This window comes from Lepisma saccharinum, chromosome 15, assembly GCF_977018435.1.
Source record: "Lepisma saccharinum chromosome 15, izLepSacc3.1, whole genome shotgun sequence".
Lineage (NCBI taxonomy): Eukaryota > Metazoa > Arthropoda > Insecta > Zygentoma > Lepismatidae > Lepisma > Lepisma saccharinum.
In genome coordinates, this window is record NC_139243.1 from 42,026,786 (window position 1) to 42,051,378 (window position 24,593).

The 24,593-nt window shown below is 37.9% G+C and overlaps 2 protein-coding genes across 3 annotated transcripts in view; one reads left to right on the forward strand and one right to left on the reverse strand.

The window, feature by feature from the left end:
- The window catches only part of LOC145999689 (uncharacterized), a 278,774-nt gene extending 268,828 nt beyond the window's left edge, over positions 1 to 9,946 (reverse strand). For both annotated transcript variants that reach the window (XM_083136905.1, XM_083136904.1), the window contains exon 1: positions 9,871 to 9,946. The gene's annotated coding sequence lies outside the window, so the exon portion shown is untranslated. The remainder of the gene's footprint in view (positions 1 to 9,870) is intronic.
- A 953-nt stretch (positions 9,947 to 10,899) lies between these two features.
- The window catches only part of LOC145999690 (uncharacterized), a 158,600-nt gene continuing 144,906 nt past the window's right edge, over positions 10,900 to 24,593 (forward strand). The window contains exons 1-2 of the mRNA XM_083136906.1: positions 10,900 to 10,974; positions 20,773 to 20,921. Of these exons, the coding sequence (XP_082993032.1) occupies positions 20,802 to 20,921 (120 nt within the window). The 5' untranslated portion in view covers positions 10,900 to 10,974; positions 20,773 to 20,801. The remainder of the gene's footprint in view (positions 10,975 to 20,772; positions 20,922 to 24,593) is intronic.

The following is a 24,593-nucleotide window of genomic DNA, read 5'->3' on the forward strand; positions in this document are numbered from 1 at the left end:
AAACTATTTGACCTAGAGACCTCAGATTGGTGTCATTCTCTTCTGTTTTTAATTTGAAATGCAACATGACTGTGGTATTTAAATTTTGTAATTATTCAAAAACTCAAAAACATCCCTTTTATTTTTTTAAAAAATAATATATGTTTTAAAGACATCAATTGACTACGTAGAATTTCAGCAAAAAATGAAGGCTCGACCAGGACTCAAACCCGGATCTCTGGCATACCGTGCCATTGCTCTACCACTGAGCTACCCAGCCAGACTGGCTTCACCTGATTTTTCGCTGTCGCTGTTTTACCAGTGTGGAATCGTCTTCAAGTGCTACTGCAACGGGATCTGTTGCCTTTGAAACACTGTAGACATCAACGTTGCCTGGTTCCTCCCAGCGTAGAGATGTAAATCCATTAAGATTAGGCACACACACACAGGAGATGTACTACATAGAGTTGCAGCGAGGAATGCAAGCTCGACCAGGACTCGGAACCCTGGTCTCTGGAATACCATGCCATTCCTCTACTACTGAGCTACCGAGCCGGCCTTGCTTCTCCTGACTTTTTGCTGTTGCTCCTGGTCGAGCCTGCATTTTTCACTGAGATTCTACATGGTACATCTCCTGTGTGTGCCTAATCTTATTTATTCAATTGACTGTGAGTGTGCAAAATTTCATATTGGGACGGCAATGGGTTCCTATGGAAATTATTTTTGTATTATAATGCACATTCAATTTGTTGACCTCCATGTTAAAACCATACAGTGGCGCAACCACAGGGGTGGGCATTGCCCCCCATCCAAACTTTGGACGGAAATGAGTTCTGGGGGGCAAACATTTGCGACCAAGTGTGCCTGCAGGGGTCAATTACCGCCCACAACTTGAAATTTTATGCAAATAAAAATACTCTTTGTAAAATTTTCTTCCTTGCTTTCCTCACGATGCCTGCTTTTCTTAGTCTTATCAAGTTCAGAACTATAGCTAGGGGGCAGTGGGAGTCGGCCCTGGGTGCCGAATGATCTAAATGAAATTAAGTTGTAAAATTGATTGATTGATTTGTGATTTGTGGTTTTGCATCCACTTTACACACAAAAAGGCTAATCGGGACTGTCCTACAGTTTAAAGTGGGATCCGAACCAATGTGCCATGTGCCTCCAGCAGGTAAATAACCCGGGATCCCTTGGTAACAAGGGGACGATGTTATCACTACACCATCGGGGAGGCACAAAAGTTGTAATTGAGAGAATGCATTGACGTCCCATGAAATTATTTGCAGCCTATTAAATCAATATTGATTTCAGCTCGCAAGAAATTTGGATTCAAGAATTTTCTTCCTTCGCTCTGAATGTGTCATTCATTCTTTTCTAATGCATTGAAAATTACCAGACAGGGAAATAAGACTTGTCTTAATTGATTTTGTTTTAAATGCATGACTGATGAAGTTTTATAGTGCCTAAAAAACCTATTTTGCTTGTTAGAACTTATTTTAGGTTTATTCACCTAAATCAAGCCTTTTTTAGGTTTTTATATATTTTTAAATGTTTTACAGGATTTTTATGTCACACAGAGGCATTTACTTTGTTTGGTCACGAGAAAGATACAATGATGAACGTGCTTGGAACATACTCTCTGTCGATTTCCCTTCCTCCAAATCCATGGTGATTTTTCAAAGCTCTAAACAAAGCAAAATGTCTGGTGCTACTGTTACCTGTACAATACAAAGTGGTGTGATCTTAGGGAAATCGGTAGGGATGGAAAAGAGTATATAGATCTTGCTCAAGATAGGGAAAGATGGAAGGCCTGTGTTGTTGCAGCCATGAACCTTCGGGTTTAAGAAGGATAGGGAGTTAATTAGTTAGTTAAAATATCTTGCAATTGTTTTTGAATTCACAAATTCAATTCTGGTATTTGTAATTATTAATATTTGTACAACATATTTTCATGAGTTTTTGATTACCTGCAGTGCACCTGAAAGAGATACAGGCTCAGAAACTGATTGGGACATAGCCTATATGTCCCTATGTATCACAAAGGTAACTTTCTGCATGTTTTTAGGTAATTCTACAAATTCAAAGAAAACAAAAAAAAAAACATTTCCTTGTAAAAAAAAAAGTTTTGAATAGTTTCTACATAAAATATATATTGCGTATATGTGTGTGTGTAAAAAAGTGTTATATTCTAAACGTATTTTTTTTATTATATTGTTCCAGAAAGATGTCAAAGCAACGTGAATTTCTTGTTTCTGGTGAAGAAATCGTGCAAGTTTTACAAGCTGAAGACAGTGACAATGAAGATAATCTCCTTCTAGATGAAGAGGATCAATTATTTTTAATAGAAGACATTGATGCAGGAGAAACTAATGTCATCATAGACGATCCTCAACCTGCAGTTACTTGTTCAAGAGAGGGATTGACAATTTCGGACATCAAGCTGAATTCTATGGACCCTAATTCTGAAAGTCCTCATGGAGGTGTTCAAAACCCTGAGTCACATAGTGCTTTCAGTGTTCCAGATTTTAAGTGGAATAGAAGTTACAAGCCAAGAAAATTTAGTGTTAATGAAAATTTTGATTATGGGAAAGTTCTTATTTTCAATGCAGAAGAAACTGTTTGTGTCCCAGAAATTTTCAATTCCGTTATGAATTTCAATGAGCAAATCAAATTGATAGTCGAGGAAACTTGCCGATATGCTCAGCAAAACGGGGTGGTTTTTGATATAAACAGTGCAGAAATGAAAGCCTTCTTAGGTATGAATGTAATAATGAGTTACCATGTTCTACCTACTATTAGAAGTTATTGGTCAATGGAACCTGATCTAAGTGTTCCTTACGTTTCACAAGTAATGCCTTTACATCGTTTTGAAGAAATTAGGAAGTATTTGCACTTCTCAAATAATGAGGCTCAACGAAATAGAAATAATCCAATGTATGACCAGGCCTACAAAGTGAGACCAGTAATGGACCATCTAAATAAGAGCATCCAAGCTGCTTTGTGTCCATCTAAAACCCAGGCAATAGACGAACACATGGTCAAATTCAAGGGACATAATAATATTATGAAACAGTATATAAAGAACAAACCTATAAAGTGGGGTTTCAAAATGTGGTGCAGGTGTGAATCAGAAACCGGATACCTGTATGAATTTGACCTATACACAGGGAAGAAAGGGACAAGTCATGCAGAAGTGGGTTTTGGAGAGAGTGTGATACACTGCAGTTAACAAAATCCATTTGTGGTCTTGATTGTGAAATTTATATGGACAACTTTTTTAATTCGCCTGTTCTACAGTACATTCTAGCAGAAGAGAACATAAAAGCTTATGGTACTGTCCGCACAAACAGAAAAAACATGCCAAAAAACTTCCCAACGGACAAAGAAATGAAGAGAGGGGATATTTATGCAGTGAACACTAATGGTATGTCTAGCATCAAGTGGATGGACAATAGGTCAGTGTATTTTTTATCGAATTTCATATCACCAATCCCAATAATAAATGTAAAAAGATGCATTCAAGGTAATTCTGAGAAAATAATTGTTCCTTGCCCTTTGATGGTCAGAAAGTACAATGAGTGTATGGGAGGTGTCGTCCTTATGGACCAGAAAAAGTTACTTATGAAGTTGACCGTAACGCAAAAATTAAGTACTACCTCAGGTTATTTTTTGATTTGATTGATATTGGAATTAATCATTCTTACATAGTGTACAGCAAGCTGTTCAAAAGTGTGTGCACAGAATCAGGGAAGTCGATGACTTCACTAGAGTTTCGCCAAAGCATTGCTCGAGAGTTGATTGGACAGTATTCGAACAGAAAGAAATCATTGCCAATGTCAGTAAGTACCAAAAAGAGGCTTGAGAGTCAATTTCCTCCTAAACCTCCAGAGCATTACATGACAAAAGTACAAAAAAGGATACGCTGTGTGAATTGTGCTAAAAGGAAACTAGAAAATCATACAAATAACATGTGCTCAATATGTAATGTACATCCATGTTTTGTGTCATATCGTAACTGTTTCCAAGAGATTCATGCTTAAATATCAGATGTTTATGAGTTTCCTAATAATTTGATAGATAATGTTGTATTCTGAAATGAAAAATAATTTTGTACTGTGTGAGTTGTGCAAAAAAGAAACTAGAAAATTATATTATATACTGAATATTATAATCCAATCTCATATCTAGAAGGGTCAATCATTATGAAATCATACCAGCTGGTTGCTTGACCATTTTTAAAAAAGTTTATTTTTTGAGTGGTGTGAGCCTCATATATTGACAGTTCAGAACCACTCTTATTTTATTTTTACTATCACCGATTTGAAGATGGCGGGCTTTTTTTTATCATGGCGCACGTCATTTTCTCCATTCGTAAGCATCAGCGGCAACTTTTTTTTCTCAGCTCTGGTAAGTCCTACGACAATGAGACAAAATCTGTGATGTTAAGCACATTATAGGCTACAATTATATTTCTGTGAAATTTTCTAAATATTATTCCTTCATAATAAATTTTAATGTTAAAATTGTGTATTTTAATCGCTCAAAATGACATTTTCGGACATTTTTTTGAGGGGGAAGGCAGTTCACTTGACACTTGAATTTTTTTGCGCAAGTACCTGTGTACCAATAGAGTACGTCAAAATTATTTGAAGCTTGAGACTTTAATATTTGTTTTTCTACAGGGTCATAAACATGTACTTTTTGTTAAAAAAGTCCAAGTTCAGGGTTAAATATCTCTGGTGGGCAGTTGTTTAAAAATCTGAAATTTGTACACAATACAGTACTTCAGGATAAGTAACTTCAGTAAAAATTTTGAGTTTGAGATTTAATTGGTTTAGGAGATACAAAACTCGTGAAAAATTCAACATTTTCCATTAAATATGGCATGCCTAATTTCATTTCTTATTAACATTTTGTGTTGAAATTCTGCAAACTGTAATTTGGAATGTTAATCAACAACATTACAATCCTGAAATGGATCTACAATAAAGTATATATACGAGGGTGTGCTGAAAAGTAACGCTTCCTATGTTTTTATTTTCTTTGTTACCTTGTAAACGCATTTTGGATTTTGAGCAACCATACATTGCACTTATAAGACTTTCCCGCTTCTCAATTGAAGGTTTCAAACTTCTATCGCCAGGGGGTGCTGAACTATTGCGAGGAAAATGGCAGCATGTAACCATGCAATGTCGGTGAAGTACCTGAAGTAGCATGCAGTGATAAGAGTTTCTAAACGCAGAAAATGTGCTAGAAATTGACATTCATCTGAGACTGAGGGCACTTTATGGGGATGAATGTGTAGACATCAGTACTGTGCAATCGTGGGCTGTTCATGCTCGTAAAGATAACCCCAGCTGAACACGATTCCGATAACATCCAACAGGTGTGTTTCGCAGCCTTTCATTCCATTCTCTCACATAGCTGAGATTTCTTTAGCTGGGGTTATCTTTACGAGCATGAACAGCCCACGATTGCACAGTACTGATGTCTACACATTCATCCCCATAAAGTGCCCTCAGTCTCAGTTGAATGTCAATTTCTAGCACATTTTCTGCGTTTAGAAACTCTTATCACTGCACGCTACTTCAGGTACTTCACCGACATTGCATGGTTACATGCTGCCATTTTCCTCGCAATAGTTCAGCACCCCCTGGCGATAGAAGTTTGAAACCTTCAATTGAGAAGCGGGAAAGTCTTATAAGTGCAATGTATGGTTGCTCAAAATCCAAAATGCGTTCACAAGGTAACAAAGAAAATAAAAACATAGGAAGGGTTACTTTTCAGCACACCCTCGTATATATACTTTATTGTAGATCCATTTCAGGATTGTAATGTTGTTCATTGACATTCCAAATTACAGTTTGCAGAATTTCAACACAAAATGTTAATAAGAAATGAAATTAGGCATGCCATATTTAATGGAAAATGTTGAATTTTTCACGAGTTTTGTATCTCCTAAACCAATTAAATCTCAAACTCAAAATTTTTACTGAAGTTACTTATCCTGAAGTACTGTATTGTGTACAAATTTCAGATTTTTAAACAACTGCCCACCAGAGATATTTAACCCTGAACTTGGACTTTTTTAACAAAAAGTACATGTTTATGACCCTGTAGAAAAACAAATATTAAAGTCTCAAGCTTCAAATAATTTTGACGTACTCTATTGCTACACAGGTAACTGCGCAAAAAAATTCAAGTGTCAAGTGAACTGCCTTCCCCCTCAAAAAAATGTCCGAAAATGTCATTTTGAGCGATTAAAATACACAATTTTAACCTTAAAATTTATTAAAAGGAATAATATTTAGAAAATTACACAGAAATATAATTGTAGCCTATAATGTGCTTAACATCACAGATTTTGTCTCATTGTCGTAGGACTTACCAGAGCTGAGAAAAAAAAGTTGCCGCTGATGCTTACGAATGGAGAAAATGACGCGCGCCATGATAAAAAAATGCCCGCCATCTTCAAATCGGTGATAGTAAAAATAAAATAAGAGTGGTTCTGAACTGTCGATATATGAGGCTCACACCACTCAAAAAATAAACTTTTTTAAAAATGGTCAAGCAACCAGCTGGTATGATTTCATATGGATTGACCCAGAACCTTAAGTTTTGGGTCTAAAATGTAAGACACGTAATGCTGGAATGCCCCTCATACAGTATCAGTTACGATTGGCAGAATAGGCTATAGAAAACAATTAGGTACCACTTTACTATACAATACACCTATACTACTATACTATACTACTTTACTATACAATACACCTATCAATGATATATTTTGCAATTTTTTACATTGCTAACATACTATTCTGCATTGCGGAACATTTCATTAGGTGAAATAATGAATTTCTAACGAAAAATACCTAAATTTAAAAAAAAATATTAAGGTAACAGTTGTATAAGTCGGAGATGGATTTCTTCAAATTTACAGGAGAAAAGATGAGAAAGTACTTATGGAATTGCGTTCTTGAGGACTTTCTGAAGCCAGGGAAATTGTTTTTTCGAATCGTGCAACTTATTTGGCCTGTAAGTAAGGTATTTTTCGTCATTCATGCATCTCCGTTGTACTATAGCTCGTGCCACCATTACCGTCGACTACGTGAATCAAATGTTCTGTGCGTTCGATTATGTAACCCCATGTCAGTGTAGCAACCACGCGGTAGTTTTACAAGATGACGTATGAGTGGGTTTCTATTTTCCAATTTAAGGTAAGACTCTAGTTTACGTCCTTTTCCTAAGGAATACGTGTAATATATCGTTGGAAAGCTTATTTTATAAGGAATTCAACAACGTAAATCCCAAAGCGAGAGAAAATTTCCTGAAGGAGTAAATCGAGAAAAACCGATGTCCGGATATGCGTAATTGAACGTACTGAGGAATTTTTTAGATGATGAAGCACATATCTAGGGGTGAAATGAGTGCTAATGGAACCTAATCTAACAGGCCTAACCTAACCTCGTCCCCGTGAATGGATAGTGGGGCTATCGTGAACAGAAAGTGTAAAAAGAAAAAGGTACTTACCAGAAGAGATGCCGGGTGCCGCACCGCGAACGCAAAGAAGCAATCACCATGCAGATAAGGACGTGAAGTAGAGTCTAGCCTCAATTTTAGCTTAAAAACCTTTTGTGAATAGTTTGTGCACGTTTATCGGTTCATAAGTTTGAAAACACTGCACATCAGCTGACGATACTGCATATCAGCTGATGATAGACAACGTTAGTCAAGATTTGCCCACCGAATTAGCAACAACCAATAAATGATTATAATGTTAAAAATAATGCTTTTTTCATGGAAAAAAGTTATCCCCAGCTTGAAAAATGTTCTGCTCTGCATATTTGAAAATAAACGAGTTTAATGTGTCTCCAGCTTATACAAATGTTACCAAAATTAAAAACATTTCACGTAATTTTTTAACCAAAAAAAGTTGAATTTTGGACAGAGTAATTATTAAACCATTGACGTTAGCCCCACAAACCATCCTCGGGTAGCCCCAAGAACCATCACGGGGACGAGGTATGCCTACTAGGTTAGGTTAGGCCTGTTAGGTTAGGTTCCATTAGCACTCCTTTCGTTCAATTTAGCATAGACGAACAACATCGGTTTGGTACTATTATCGTATGAGGGAAACACCTACGAATCGTATATTTCGGACTTCTTTACATTGCTAACGTGTTATTTTCGAAAGTGGAACATTTCCTAAAGTGAAATAATGCATATCAATGTCTATTTCTTAGATTTAGGAGTACTTACTGTTACTTGTTGTTTCGAATCTGTAACACATTATGGCCGTGATAGCGTACTGGTTTAGGGGGCGTTCTGAGAGTGTTTTGTTGATTTATGCAGTGTTGCAACCTCGTTCACCGGAAAATATCTACTTTCGTGCCCGGATTTGAAATTATGCTAATACGTCGCAAACCATTGACGTTAGCCCCAAAAACCATTGACGTTAGCTCCAAAAACCATTGACGTTAGCCCCAAAAACCATTCACGTTAGCCCCAAAAATTATTTTCCGTAAGGTTAGGTTAGGCAAGCATAGTTAAAAAAAATATTAAAAAACTCAACACGTCATGTTCTAGTGAAAACACGGCGAGGCTGAAACACTGGCTACGGGGTTGCATCATGTTAACATACGAAACATTGCACTCTCGTGCAGAAAGCAAATGGCGGGAGCAGAAACAGCGTGTCGGACAGAGATTTTCGCAGAAAACAACATGCATTCACATTAAAATGGATCAAATCTACATTCAGGAACTTCCAAAACGCGGAACGAGTTTACAATACCGGACCACTCTCCAATTTCTATGAAATTTCGCCTACTCACTAATTGTGAACTCGTAATCACGAATCTGCATGTAATAATTGGCGGTCAAGTATGGAAATCGAGAAAAAAATGAAATAAACTATGTTTTCTTAACGTAACGTAACCCTACCATAAGAACAACAGCTCCACGGAAGACGCCATTTTCCCCACATGAAGAAATCAACAGGCAAGAAAAGGTATAGCTAAAATATTAATTTTTCTTTGTATTTATGCTAATGGAACCTAACCTAACAGGCCTAACCTAACCTCGTAGGCATTCCTCGTCTGTCGTCAACAAGATTGTTGTGCGTAAAGGAAGACCATTAGCTAATTAATTGCGGAAGAAAGATGGTTCCGAATTGCTGTGTATGGACAATCACCGTGGTAAATCGCAAGGTTATTTTACAAGTTGTACACGTAAATGTACAATTTTAACAAGTGACCGCCAAATATGAACTACAGATACGTCATCAGGACACCGAAATTAGTAAGTAGGCGAAATTTTATAGAAATTGGAGAGTGGTCCGGTATTGTAAACTCATGCCCAAAACGCTAAAGAAAATTATTTCCGTAAGTACTTTCTCCTGTAAATTTGAAGGAATCCGTTTCCCTCATACGATAATGTTACCTTGGTTTCGAAAAAAATATGCGTAACCCCACACATCATTCTCGCATAGCCCCACACACCATTCTCGCATAGCCCCACGAACCATTGACACATAGCCCAACAAACCATTTGCGGAAACGTACGTTCTTCAGTTACAAAAACACTTTTAAAAAAATGATAAAAAAAAACGTGAATACACGTTAAAAAATGATCCGCGAAGCAGACAGGTAAGTACAAATGTCACAAATTGACGAAACTCAGAAGTTATAGGTGTCCGAAGGATAGTAAACATGTACCGATTTTTTTTAAATGAAGAATCTCAAACCTCAATTTTCTACATGGTAATTCAACCAGGCATGGATTCACGAATCACAATACATCAAAATTTCCCATAAGAATGTTCTATTTTTCAGAACATTTTTCGCTGAAAAATTCAAACGTGCCTGAAGATAAAATAAAATTTAAAATACTTACTTAAGATTTTGTCTATTTCAAAGCCTACAATCTTTTCCGTTAGTATTGTGGAAACCATAGACATGCTACTACGTGGCAACGTATACATCGACATTTACCAGCACAGCAGGACTAGCGAGTTAGAATAACAACTACCAAGTTAAATGATGTCTCCGTCCTCCATTACAAATAGGCAATTTGATGGGCTTTCGAGAGGAAAGGGAAATTTCTAGGAGTGTGCGGGAACCCGAAAAGTCGGGACCGGGATCTGGAAAACAATTTCCCATCCCGATCCCGACTTCGAGACTTCTAAAAACTTGTTAATTATCGACGTTTTCTGGCAAGTGGCAAGTGTCTGGAACTTATCGGAGATTGTTTGTTTTTATTTCAGAAATGCAAAAGCAATCACTTAAGTTGAAAATGACGTGTAAAATTCGAGATTTTCAGAGTTTCGGGAAATTTTGAACATTTCCTGTCCCGAATATCGGGATTAAAAAAAATTTCAGTACCGACCAAAAAATATCTGTCCCGCACACCCAAATAATTTCCATCGATCCCGACTTCCGGAATAGGGTTGCAGGTAGAAGTCAAACAGAAATTCGAGAATTCAATTGCCTAATAATCCTGATCATTTCCGTGCCGATATTTGGAATATCTTAACTGATTCTCAACGTAACTCGTTCTTTTGTTTCAGGTTATTACATATTGGATGTTGGAGCTCTCTCTGTGTGTGTATATATATTCTACCTCGCTAACCTATGAGGGGGATTCCCTGAAGAATCGTTATTAATATATTAAGTTGATTTCCTGTCAGTATTGATACTTGTTCATGTTGTCAAACAATGAATATTGAATTATACTTTTACGTAACATCGCTATATTCAAATATCATCAAATATTTCTACCTTAAATTATTTCTGGAATCCGAAGGTCAATCAGTGTTGTCAGATACATTAAGAAAAAAATTAGAGTTGGGATGGGGACGAACCAAGAGGCACTGCTGATGCACTTATTCATGATGTCACTTGTCTCGTACCAAGCTGAAGAGACTAGGAAGTGGTTAATAGGGGAAATCCCACAAGGAGTTTCATTCCACTCTTTTTCGCGAACAGCAATATTTTTCAGGTTCGTTGGTATTTTTTCTGGGCACCAAATTCATTTCTTTCGTTTTTCTGGTGTGTATATATCTCGATCACAATACGTGATATTGTAATGGTAATTGCAATTGTAGAAATTCATTGTAATTTCTAATTTGCATTAGTTTCGAAATTAAGTTTGTGTCAAAGTGGAAATGTAATGACCATGTAATATCTCGTTATATGCATGTTGAGTGTAAACATCATAATTCAGCAGAATTTCACATTCCGTAAGAAATTATATTGAAATTGTAACATCGCAACGACGATGATGATCGGTATTTTTTTCCCACGAATGTAAATTTTCCAACGAGGGAGGCGAGCAGTGTAAACCCCTGCATTCCTTTGTTGCTTCGACGACCTGTGAATAATCATTGCAGTAGGGCCAATTTATATAATTTAGGAAAGCAAGTTTTATATAATGACTACACACACACACACACACACATATAGGGTGTCCCAAAAAATTGTACACACACTAGAACTAACAGGAATTTAATTTTTCGAGTGTCCATTGCCTGGTAACAGTCTGTTATGGGGAAGACACATATCTTCAATTGTGCAGGAGAAAGTACTTATGGAACTGAGTTTCTGTAGACTTTTGAAAGGTCGTGGAAGTGATTTCTCCCTTCATTCAATTTATTCGGCTGGTAAAACATGTATTTTTCGACATTAATGTCTCTGCAATGCACAAAAGCTCTTGCCTCCATTACCTTCAACTACGTGAACCAAATGTTCTGTGCGTTCGATGACGTAACCCCTGGCCAGTGTTTCCAACGATGCCATTGTTTTCTCAGATCATTACAATTTTAACTATGTTTGCCTAACCTAACCTTTTTGAGAATGGTTCGTGGGGCTATTTATGAATGGTTTGTGTATTTATGAATAGTTTGTGGGGCTATACGTGCATGGTTCATTGGGCTAGTTGAATGTTTGTGTGGCTATCCGTAAATGGTGTGGTGCTATGCGTGCACGGTTCCTGGGGTTTTGGAACCCGGAAAAAGAATCTATAACACGAAAGTAGGAATTTTTCAGTTAAGATGGTTTGAAACACTACATACCCACAGATGATAGACAACTCTAGTCAAGATTTGCCCGCCATATTGCGTGTAACAGAAGCAAAAAGCAACGAACAATAAATACCCGTAATGTGAAAAATTACAATTATTTCAGTGAAAAAAGGCAAAATCCCACCTTAAATAATGTTTTGCAATGCAAAATAGGTAAATACGAATGTAAAGAAATACTAAATGGATGAGTGAAATGTGTTTTCCCTATAACAGACTGTTAACCATTGCTTTTGATTTGGAGAGTTACATTCCAAGAAGAGTCCATGGTCTCAATGCAGATGATCTTGACCGGAGGTTTGTGAGTGTTGCTTTCATCTAAAGCGGGCTTTACAGTTGTGCAGTTTAGTCTTGAAGCAAATCTGTTTCCCCCAAATATGTATACTATATATTTATCAGTATAAACTTATTGTAACGACTTAAGATGACCGGACCCCTCTCCGATTTTCTTCATATTTGGCATACTCACTAATTGAGGCCTACTAATCTCGAATCTGAAGTTAAAAGTTGTCGGAAATGTCTAGAAATTGCAAAATAAGCTCAAATAAGGCATTCGTTTCCGGAATGGAAACCGTCGATTTTCGCGAAATTTTTTGTTTCACAAGCAAATATACATATTCCTGATACTACCACGACACCGAATTTTAACTATGTTTGCCTAACCTAACCACACGTCAATCGTTCGTGGGGCTAGCGTCAATGGTTCACAATTATTTTGCAATTTCTAGATCCTGATACTACCAGGACACAAAATTTTAACTGTTTGCCTAACCTAACCACACGTCAATGGTTCGTGGGGCTAGCATCAATGGTTCACAATTATTTTGCAATTTCTAGACGTTTCCGACAAATTTTAACTTCATATTTGTCATTAGTAGGCCTCAATTAGTAAGTATGCCAAATATGAAGAAAATCGGAGAGGGGACCGGTCATTTTAAGTCTAACCAACTTATTATACAAGATGTTTAATCCTGCTAAGGAAGTATAATTAATTGCCACTATACACTGTTTACATTAGATATTTGTAAGATTTTCTCCCTTAGCCCCCCCCCCCCCTGGCCATGTGCTTGGTTAGATGGTATAAAATCATGCTATTTCCATACAGTTTCTAACCCCCCCCAAATACATTCCTTAAGTACAGCAACAATAATAAATATAAATTTAATTTAAATATAAATAAATGTATGCTTCACAGTAGCTCAATTTACCTCTGTGGCGGAGTGGTTAGCACAATGCACTATATGCACGGTTCGGACATGTTTGTCCCAATGAGAATACAGAAAACAGAAAATGGACCTCGCATAGGTGTATTCCTTAAGTCGTTATGGTGCCTGACTGCCATGCAAGAGACCCAGGTTCGATCTCTGGTGGGGAAGAACCAGGATTTTTTCCATATGTTGAAACTCCTCCAGTGCCCACGCACCATCATATAAAGTGGGTATTTAGAGGAAACTCTGGGGGGTAAAGGCAGCCAGGGGCATGTTGCTGATAACATTACCCTCACCTTCGGTGATCAAGAAAGTGTGGAGCTCTAACTCCACACCCCCTGTACACGTTCATGGCATGGTGCAAAACAGTGGAGAGCACTTTATTTTGTAATAAGTATAAATGTACAAAGATTTATATTATACAGGGTGGCTCAATAAGTCACTTAACACCCCCAGTACAAGTCCACTGCAGCATGGAACGTGAAAATGGAGATGACCAATCATTGCCTAGCCAAGGGGGAACCATATTGACGTCACCCGCATGGTCGGCAGCCATCTTGATATCCACCATCTTGAAATCAACTTCAGATATTTAAATGGGAAGGGGGTCGTGCGACATATCAAGATGGGCTAGAATTTCACCAGGAAAACAACTGTGACATTTGTTTTCGCCTAAATTTAAATGTTGCAGCATTAACAATACCACAATGTTATGACCACACAGCGTCGAATAACATGGGTACCTGGGGGAAACCCTGGGGGGTAAAGGCGGTCAGGGGCGTGATGCTGATCACATCACCCCCACTCACGACCGGATCAAGAAAGTGTGGGGCGTTACCCCCACACCCCCTATACGCCTTCATGGCGTGGTGCTATGCACAGGGGAACACTTTACCTTTTTTTACCTTTACAAAGTTATGGCTCAATAAGTCACTTAACATGCCCAGTACAAGGATACTGCGGCATGAACCTGAAAATGGCGATGGCCAATCATTGCCTGGCCAAGGGGGAACCACATTGACGTCACCCACATGGTCGGCAGCCATCTTGAAATCAACTTCAGATATTTAAATGGGAAGAGGGTCGTCACCTAACTTTAATTGGTTCAGAGTTAACAATACCACAAAGTTATAACATAACACATGCTCAATATGACATCCCTCTTGGTCAACACACACATGTAACCATCTCTCCCATGACCTTACCACATTCTGAAGAACCTCAGGAGTTATTGCAGTACAGGCATCCACAATGGGTGTGCGCAAATGGGCTAGATCCCTGATTTTCGTAGCATACACCATGGCTTTCAGATGTCCCCAGAGGTAAAAGTCCAATGGTGTCAGGTCAGGTGAGCAAGCAGACCATTCCACAGTCCCTCAGTGACCAATCCAGTGGTGAGGGAATTGTTGATCCAGGTACTGACGGACTATCATCCCATAGTGCGGTGGAGCACCATCTTGCTGGAACCATTCAGGATAGCTCTCATCCTCGGACAGTAAGGATGGTAAGATCTGCTCCCGTACTAGAAGCAAGTAGCCCTCTGCAGTTAAGTTGCCCTCAATGAAAAATGGACCAACAAGTTGGGAACCCCAAGTACCACACCACACCATTAGCTTCCCACCTCCCGTCACCTTACTGGTATCTGTCCAATGTGGATTTTCGGGTAACCAGTACCGCAGATTTTGCTTATTCACCTCTCGTGACACATAAAAATTAGCCTCATCACTGAACAGAATCTTGCTACCGATGGCAGGGTCACATTGCAGTTGTGCTATAGCCCACTCACAAAACTGCAAATGCCTGTCTGGATTGTCCTCACTAAGGTGCTGCTGCAGATGTATCTTATACGGATGCCAGTGGTGGTCACGTATATTCTTTAGTACCCTCACCCGTGGCTGTTTTCGGACGTCCACGTCGCGGCTTGTCGTCCACAGATCCAGTATCTTGAAACTTTGCCAGCAACTGGCTGACATCCACATGTGACACTGGTTGTCTTGCAGTATTACAGTTATTGAAGTCTGCGGCAATGTCACGCGTACTTCTCTCCCGTGACATCAATATGATGGCAATCCGTTCCTGATGTGTTAGTGGCATTTTCGTTCAGATCAGTGAAAAATTAAATGTGCTACTCTTGACACGATCAATTCACATCATCACTCTAAACTTTTATGTAAAGACAAGACACAATCGTAATTCCCATGTCAACCAATACTACAAGGTATGTACATACCGGCAAGTCAATATCCGGACATTTTCAGTGATTGGTCTAAACAATAAATACCACATAATCACATACTAACGATAATTTGAACAATAAATATTTAAGCAAAAAGGAAATACGTGTCACTCTCCAATGTGGGAATCGCCCTTAAATTTAAAGTTATGTGAAAACAAATGTCACAGTTGTTTTCCTGGTGAAATTCTAGCCCATTGCCGCACGACCCCCTTCCCATTTAAATTTCTGAAGATAGCGGACGTCAAGATGGCTGCCGACCATGCGGGTGAAGTCAATGTGGTTCCCCCTTTACCAGGCAACGATTGGTCATCGCCATTTTCACGTTCCATGCTGAGGTGTCCTTGTACTGGGCATGTTAAGTGACTTATTAAGCCATAACTTTGTGGTATTGTTAATGCTGCAACAATTAAAGTTAGGTGAAAACAAATGTCACAGTTGTTTTCCTGGTGAAATTCTAGCCCATCTTGATATGTCGCACGACCCCCTTCCTATTTAAATTTCTGAAGTTGATTTCAATATGGCGGACATCAAGATGTCTGCCAACCATGCAGGTGACGTCAATGTGGTTCCCCCTTGGCCAGGCAACGATTGGTCATCACCATTTCCATGTTCCATGCCGCAGTGGCCTTGTACTGGGGGTTTTAAGTGACATATTAAGCCACCCTGTATATCAGTAACATATGTAAAATACATGCAAGTCTTCACAAAATATTTTAATACAATGATAGATTTGTGTAATTTGGTTGCAAGATAATTTTCAGCAGAAAGTAACTGTAAAAGTAACTTGCAGTTAGTTTTGAAGTACAGGTAACTGTTAACTGAGTTACTTTTTAAATTTAGTAACTTTCACTTTTTGTTTAACCAAGTAACTGACTACACAGTTAAATATATAAACCTTTTAATCCTAAAACATCCCAAGTAACCAAAAGTGGTTGGGACAATGGTCGGCCCAATGCAAAAACATCCTGTTGACCAATGGTAATTTTGGCCGTGGTTTCAACGTTGGCCCAACGTGTGGTTTTATTACGTTCGCCCAACGTATGGTTTTACTGCATTGTCATAACGTATGGTTTTACTACATTGTCCCAATGTGTGGTTTTTACTATGTTGGCACAACATATGGTTTAACTACATTGGCCCAACATACTGAAATCTAGAGAATAGATAGGTTTGTTTTCTGATATATACATAATTTATTGTGAGGCCAAATGAGGTGTTGTGGATACGAAGGATGAACTCAACAAACGTACATTGTGAGGGAAATGCATTTCAAGTTGTCAGGCACAGTGCGAACTCCACAAAAACTTGGTAATAGTAGATCGGAATATTTCATGCGTGATTTCCAAAGTTTTTTTTATGGTGTTCGCACTGTGCTTGACAACTTGAAACACATTTCCTTCGCAATGCACGTTTGTTGAGTTCACCCTTAGTGAACACAACGCCTCAAGTGTAAACAATAGTTCAAGTTATTTATGAAAATAAGAACAGCACTTTATTATCACATGGTATTATTGTTTTCAAGGCACCATACCTTCAAGTGGTAGCACAAAAACCTTCTAGAGTTTACTTAGTTTTCCACCTTTCATGGAATTTAGTCTGCACATAACATTGCTTAACCCTTTCGAGGGTGATGACGAAATATTTGTCATCCATGGAAATTCCCCAAGGACGGGGCTCATTTTATGCAAAATGTAACATGTTTGAAATTTTTTTTTAAAAAAAGTTGTAATAACACGATAAATGCCAATGAGGGCTCGTTTTATTCAGAATTTCCAAGGCTTTCATTTGGTAAGGTAAACATGTCGATGTGTACCCATTTTTGGAAACAACAGACAGAGGAATTTCAATATTTTTTTTTTCTTTTCTTCAAAGTTTGGCTAGCTCCCATCCAGTAGCACTCACCGATCTGGGCAAACCACCACTTGTCGCTGATTGCCTCAAGTTATGTAATGGCGAAAACATAGTATCAAAACGATACTACAAATAGTATTGTTTATAAAAAGAAAAAAAGAATAAAAAACTTGAGGTCAATGAGAATGTTTATCACAACTGACCGGAAACTCCATCAGAAATGTGCTCATCAATCAGGGCAAACCGCCACTGGTCGCCCCAAGTTATATAAAGGCGAATACGATAGTACAAATAGTAAATTTTATAAAAAACTTGAAAAAAAAAAAAGAACTCAAAATCAAGCCCATTTTCTAGCGCCCATCTATCTGGGCAAACCACCACTAGTCCCTGATTGCCCCAAGTTATATAAAGGCGAATAGTATCAAAATGATAACACCATGTAACAAAAATTTGTTTATGTGAAATTTTTTCCTGTTTCCGATGCAGTTTACTACCAAACACTAGAAAAACACAATTTTACAGGTGGGAAATTGTTTTTAATGAAATGACAATGATTTTCTGATTTTTTAGTAGATGCATGAGAGCTGGTTTACATTGATAAACAAGTTTGAACACATGTCAAAATGGAGTAAAGAAATATAAAGAAAGGGCTACAGTACATGAACACCTGTACATTCCATGTAAAGATAATAAGGTCTCTAAAAATGTGTTGTTTTCCTACTTTTCCTATTGAGATGTTCATCAGCTTCTCTGATCAGTCCCCAGATGTAATCTCCTAGCATCCGCTCATTATACTGTCCCTGGTACCTTCTTTCAAACAATTGTAAGTCCTGATGGAACCTTTCACCCTGTTCCTCTGAGTATGCACCCATATGGGATTTGAAGACATCTAGATGTGAGTGGAGTACATGCACCTTTAGAGACATTCTGCATCCAATTGCTTTGTAGTTATTCAGAAGACCCTGTACTACATCTCTGTAATTTTCCACCCTGTGATTACCCAGGAAAATATTCACTATGTCCCTGAAGCTATTCCAGGCATTTCTTTCAACAGGTCGAAGCTTTCTGATGAAGTCGTCAGCGTTAAGAAGTTTCTTCACTTGAGGGCACACAAAAAATCCACCCTTTATCTTAGCCTCGGATAGTTTTGGGAAAACAGTCTGGAGGTACTTGAAAGCTTCCACATTTGTATGTAATAATCTTTTCACAAATTCCTTGATGAGACCAAGCTTAATATGCAGGGGAGGCATTAGGATCTTTTCCTGCTTGAGAAGGTTTTCTGTCCAATCTCTTAACTCCATCCTTAATGGCCACTCAAGAGTCTCAAAATGTCTACCTGCATCCCTGCTATCCCAAAGGCAGAGAAAACAAGGATACTTTGTGTTTACCCCTTTTAAGCCCATCAAAAATGCAATCATTTTAAAGTCACCGATTACTTCATGACGCTTCCTCTGGAGGGATATCTTGCAGGTTTTATCCAATAGGTTCCACTGCTTTAATCGAGATGTTAAAATTTCTGCATTGGATTTTGTTAGTCCTAGATCCCTGATTAAGTAATTTAACTCAGTTTGCGTGGGAAAGTGAGGTGTATTATTTGCATCCCCTGAGAGGCCTTCTTCGTGGTAGATGTCGGTATCCGATTCAATACTGGTTTCTACACGTTCATTCCATTCTGGGGGACGAGGAGGAACAGGAAGCTCCTCACTGTGTGGAATGGGACGGAGAGATGATGGCACGTTGGGATATTCAAAACCACAAGTTTCTTACCCTCTTATAATGGGACAAGTCTACAACACAGAAATAGTAGTTGGATAGGTGATCTGTAGGTTCTCGAAAAATTCTAGGTACGCCAAATTTCATTTTCCTGTTTTCTCCTATATACCAGGCTTTGAGAGTGGATCTACAGCACCCGCACAGAACATGTGGTGCCCATTTTTTGTCTTGGTCTCCCACAGACATACTAAAATAATATTTGAACGCTGGGCAGAAGTTGTTGCCCTCCTTTATCCTATGTTTTAGTGCCTTTGAACTGAGGAAGATGCCACACACATAGCAAAAACTGTCTGTATCATGCTTACAACGACGGGAAGATGCCATCCTTACATACTGCGACCCTCCAAAACAAAAACAAAACAGATTTTAGAATACTAGGTTGCACAGTTTTATCTTATCATGAATTTTCCTATGCTTAATTCATGTTAACCAATACATTTCATATAATTGACCACCATTACCAGAGACATAATTACATGAAGGTAGCAATACCACATACATATTAGTTTTGACCTAATTTATCATAAACAAAACAAAAATTCACTTAAACAAAAAAAATCTTTTTTTTGTTACATGGTGTAGTACAAATAGTAAATTTAATAAAAAAAAACAACTCAAAATCAAGGAGAATTTTCATCACAACTGGCCGCAGAGACTTCATCAGAAATGCGCCCATCGATCAGGGTAAACCGCCACTGGTCGCTAATTGTCCAAGTTATATAAAGGCGAATACAACAGCAAAACAATCAACCTGGCGGCACGAGAATGACGTCAGAGTCTACTCAGTGATGATGGCATATATGTGAAGTGAAAGCTTGGAGATTATACCCAAAAAGATTTCGTGTGTTTTTTTAATTCATTTTCCGGTTTATTAAACTTTTATTACCAAAATATTTGTTTGACAAAATATTCGTCATCCGTCCTTGAGTTACTTCTGACATCTATAGGCCCTGCCCCGAAAGGGTTAACCACTTTCGCAATAATACATTTAAGAATGTTCTTGTTCTACTACAGCAAAAGAGACAAACAGTAAGCAATTCCCAACACGATCTTTCATCCATGGAGGCTGACAAAGTTACTGCAAGTTAAAAACAGCTTCTACTTTCATTAAAAATATATTATATTTCTAGTATTTGCCGTGACTGAAATATTCGAAAAGAAACACTGTTACATGTCACTAATTTCACTCTAGAATTTTCAGCATTCTCCTTAAAGTTGTCTTAGCATTAAAAAGTTGTTTATAAAACTGATTTTGACTCATGTTTCCATGGTTGGGCAAATGTTGGCCCAACGTAAGACCAACATCATTTTGCCAACCAACGTAAAGCCAACCTTTCCCACGTAAAAACTGATGTTGGCCCAACGGTGGTGGTTACTTGGGATTGTTCATTATAATATTTTGCTTTATGACCTTTTGGATTGTAAATTTAATGTTATTTCTCTTTTATTTAGCCCCCATAGAAAAATTAAGTAATTTTAAAACATCCAACTATGTATATTACAGGAAGGAAATATATTTGCATAAAAAATCTGTGTGTGATATTTTGATATTCAAGCATGTTCCCATAATATAAACAAGTATGGTGTGTATTTTCATGATAATTTCCACAATACCTAAATATAGTGTTTCATATCTATTTTATTTGTTTCAGAATTTTGCAACCATATATGGCAGGTAATCATGAGGCATCTTCCGTTGGACTGTAATGATAAAGCCTTGTTTGGTCAAAAAATAAACCGGTCTCTGTATATGTTTTACTGTGAACATGAAGGAGAATTTTCAAAGATGTGGAGGGATCAGGTAAATTTATATTTATGAATATTCATGATGTCTGCAAATTGAATATCCCGTATTTTGGAATGTTTAGGGATGTTGCCATTGTCAATAATATTTGAAAGAGAAAAACTTTCAATCAGTGTCTTTATTGGTATAAAGTATTGGTATTCTGCTTCATGCCAAGTGTCTTGAAAATTCTAGTTATGGTGTCAATGACAGGCATAACTTTGAACCATGGGAATATATGTTTCTGAACTTGCTGAAGTAGAGTTGAATCCAGCCATTTTCCTCCGGGAGGATATCAAACTTCCATGGGGAATGTCATAGGCACCAAATTATAATACTAATAAAACAATAGTAATATTTTTAAATTGACCATTACTTCTGATATGTTATTAAATTAAGTGTAATTAGGTATAATTACAGTGGAACCAGGATTTTACATTTTCCTGCATTATACATTCACTCGTGATGGCCCCAATGCAGGAAAATGTTATAAAATGTTCCCGCATTTTTATTATTATTTTTTTCAACTTTTCCCTCTCAAAAACGTAAAATCGAGGTTTCACTGTAAATATCATTTTCAGAATGTATATAATAATATTATAGCACACAATAATTTGCATTTACAGCAAATTAAGGCATCCAGGCTTTTTACAGCATATCTGTGGATAACATCATCAGTGGTTCCTCGTCCCCCTCAGTTGACACCTTTCACACAAGCTGGAAGCATATCCTGATCCATCCTATTTCTTAATTTAGCTGTTATCAAAATGAACAATAAGTTAAATTCGTTCATTATTTTGACATTTAATTATAAAGAGGATCGAATCAGTGCTCATTATTATGAAAAAGCCAGAGTACGTTAAATTAAATTGAATAAAAAAATGGCAATTTGAGTGTGGTTGCCAAATTCCTTAACTAATGTCCAAATGCCCTGTTAAGTTAGTAAAATTTTTGGAGGGAAACCCTTTTTAATTTCGAGAGGGTATTTTTCCCCCTGGGCCACCCCCTGAATTCATTTCTGCACTGAAGTAAGCTGTGTTCATGATACACCACAAGGAATGGACATTCGGGAGATGAATCTGTCCACAGATGTACCCTCTCCTCTCATACCTTACTGGTCTAACCTACAAAAGTTCTATCTAATGCTTAGCAGATGTACACCCTGACAAAATAACTGTACCAGAAATGCAGCAACACCTGTTCCTCAAAAATGTTGTTTGTGTGCTAATAACTCCCAATTATTATATGATGTACACCCACACAACCTGTTTATTAGATTAGATTTATTCCATCCATATGATCATTGATCTGAAGCTGAGAAACAACAGCTTCCAACTCTTCACATGTGACTGACTTTGCTGCGCCATCTTTAAATTTACTAGACCAGTTAAAAACTTTTTCTTTCCCTACATACATAGGTATCCCTGAAAGCTATTTTCAACAGTTCATACAGGCTGGCGCATGAACAGTTGACACATTTGAAATCTAAATATCAAAGAAAATAAACTGTAGTCGGAGCTGAACAATACACAAGTGCATTCGGTAATCCTTGGAAATACTGGTAGGCAGCCTATCGCTGGGCATGGTCTAGTAAACACATCCATTTCCCGCCAGTCAGTGAGTAGCCATGGCTGAGCACAGCATTTGTCTTCAGTGCAGCGTGCGCCAAAACAGTCCTGTTGTATGCAGAAATAAAGAGTGCTACAAGTACGCAACTGAAATTTCGAGCTCATTTCAAAACATAATGGCCTCCAGCAAGAAACACTATTCTTCGTTTGTTTCAAGAAACACTATTCTTCGTTTGTACCGTAAGTTCGAGGAAGAAGACACCGTGGAAGAAGGAAGACGACCTCGCGTTTCTCCAGTTCGGACCCCTGAAAACATTGAGGCTGTTCGAGTTGCCATGACACATAGCCCGGGAAAGTCTACACAGCGTGCTTCACAAGAAATGGGCATTTCTCGCCATTCAGTTCAAAGAATTCTTCACAGGGATCTCAAGCTGTATCCGTATAAAATTACTGTATTCGAAAAACTATCCGAACTTGACAAAGGAAGTAGAATGGAATTTGCGCGGTGGTCAGAAGGAAAAGATCATGTTCTTTACAATACATTGTTTTCAGACGAGACCTATTTTCGTATGGATGGGACTGTCAACAAACAAAATATCTGGTTTTTGACAAGAGATGCACTACATATTGTGCACGAAAAGAAACAGAATGGAGATAAAGTGAACGTATGGGTAGCTTTGTTCAGTCACTGATTAATGGGGCCAGTTTTTTTTTTTTTTTTTTGATGATACAGTCAACTCACAGCGATATTTGAATATGCTGCGCAATGATTTTGTACCACAGCTACTCGCAACTAGTCTTCCAATGGGCCTTCAGTGGTTTTTGCAAGATGGGGCTACCTTTCACACTGCTAATGTTGTGTTGGACTTTTTGAACACAGTTTTTGGTGATAGAGTGACTTCCAATCGATATCCTGATCGACACAATAGACGTTTCTTCTGGCTGCCTTCAAGCCCAGATTTAAATCCCTGTGACTTTTTCTGTGGGGGGGTTTAAAGGAAAAACTCTTCCCGTTAAAGCCAGCAAACATTATGGAAATGTGAGGTCAGATAGTTCAGTTGTGTGGTGATATTCACGAAGACATGTGCCGTAGAGTGGTAAGAAATATACGCACCTGCCTTGAAGAGGTTGTTCGGCAATCAGGGCCCATACTGAACTTGTGATACAGTGAGAAAACTTTCCATGTACAGATTATTATAACACCATTAAGCCTTGTGGTAATAGGGAACGTTGACCTATCAAAAGAAGAGGAGGCTTTTTTAAAACTAGGAAGAGCTTTCAAAGTTAAAGAAAGAAATGTAGATTATGAGGAAGTTATATATGACATTGAAGAAGCAGTACTCCATATAAAAGAAGAACCAGCTAGAGACAAGATTAGAAGAAGAACAGCAGCCATACTGAAGAAAGAAATGGGAAAACAAAGAAAAGTAGATAATTTGAGTCAGAAAGAAAGGGAAGGGATAAAGAAAATCAAGAAAAGAAATGATGTGGTGATAGAGCAGGCAGATAAAGGAGGAGCAATTGTGGTGATGGAAAGAGAATGGTACGAGAGGAAGTTTGAAGACCTAAAAGAAAATGGATATGAGGAGATTTGTGGAACAGAAGAAGAACGAACTATAAAAGAAAGGGTCATACAAGACTGTAGGAAGAGTGGATTCAAGAAATGCATAAAGGAGACAGGAAGACTACCAAGTTTGAAGGGTTTTCCAAAGATACACAAAGAGGAGATAAAGTTAAGACCAGTAATGAATTGCAGAAACAATATTTTGGAACCCTTGGAAAAGAAATTAAAGAAAGTTATTGAAGTGTTAGTAACACAGCAAGAAAGCAGAGCAGTTAAGAACAGTGAGCAAGTAGTAGACCTCATAAAAGGACTTAAGTTAAATGAGATGAAGACGACAATGTTTAGCTTAGATGTAAAAAGTATGTTCCCAAGCATCAAGAGGGAACACGTTTTGGACATTATTAAAAAGAGAATGGGAAAGGAAATTATAGGAGAATGGGATAGTGAAAGGGTAGTGAAGGCGCTGGAAACCATTTGGAATAACGGTTACAGTATAATGGGAGATAAAATAATGTTAATGAGTGAAGGACTGAATATAGGTTCTAGCCTAAGCCCAGC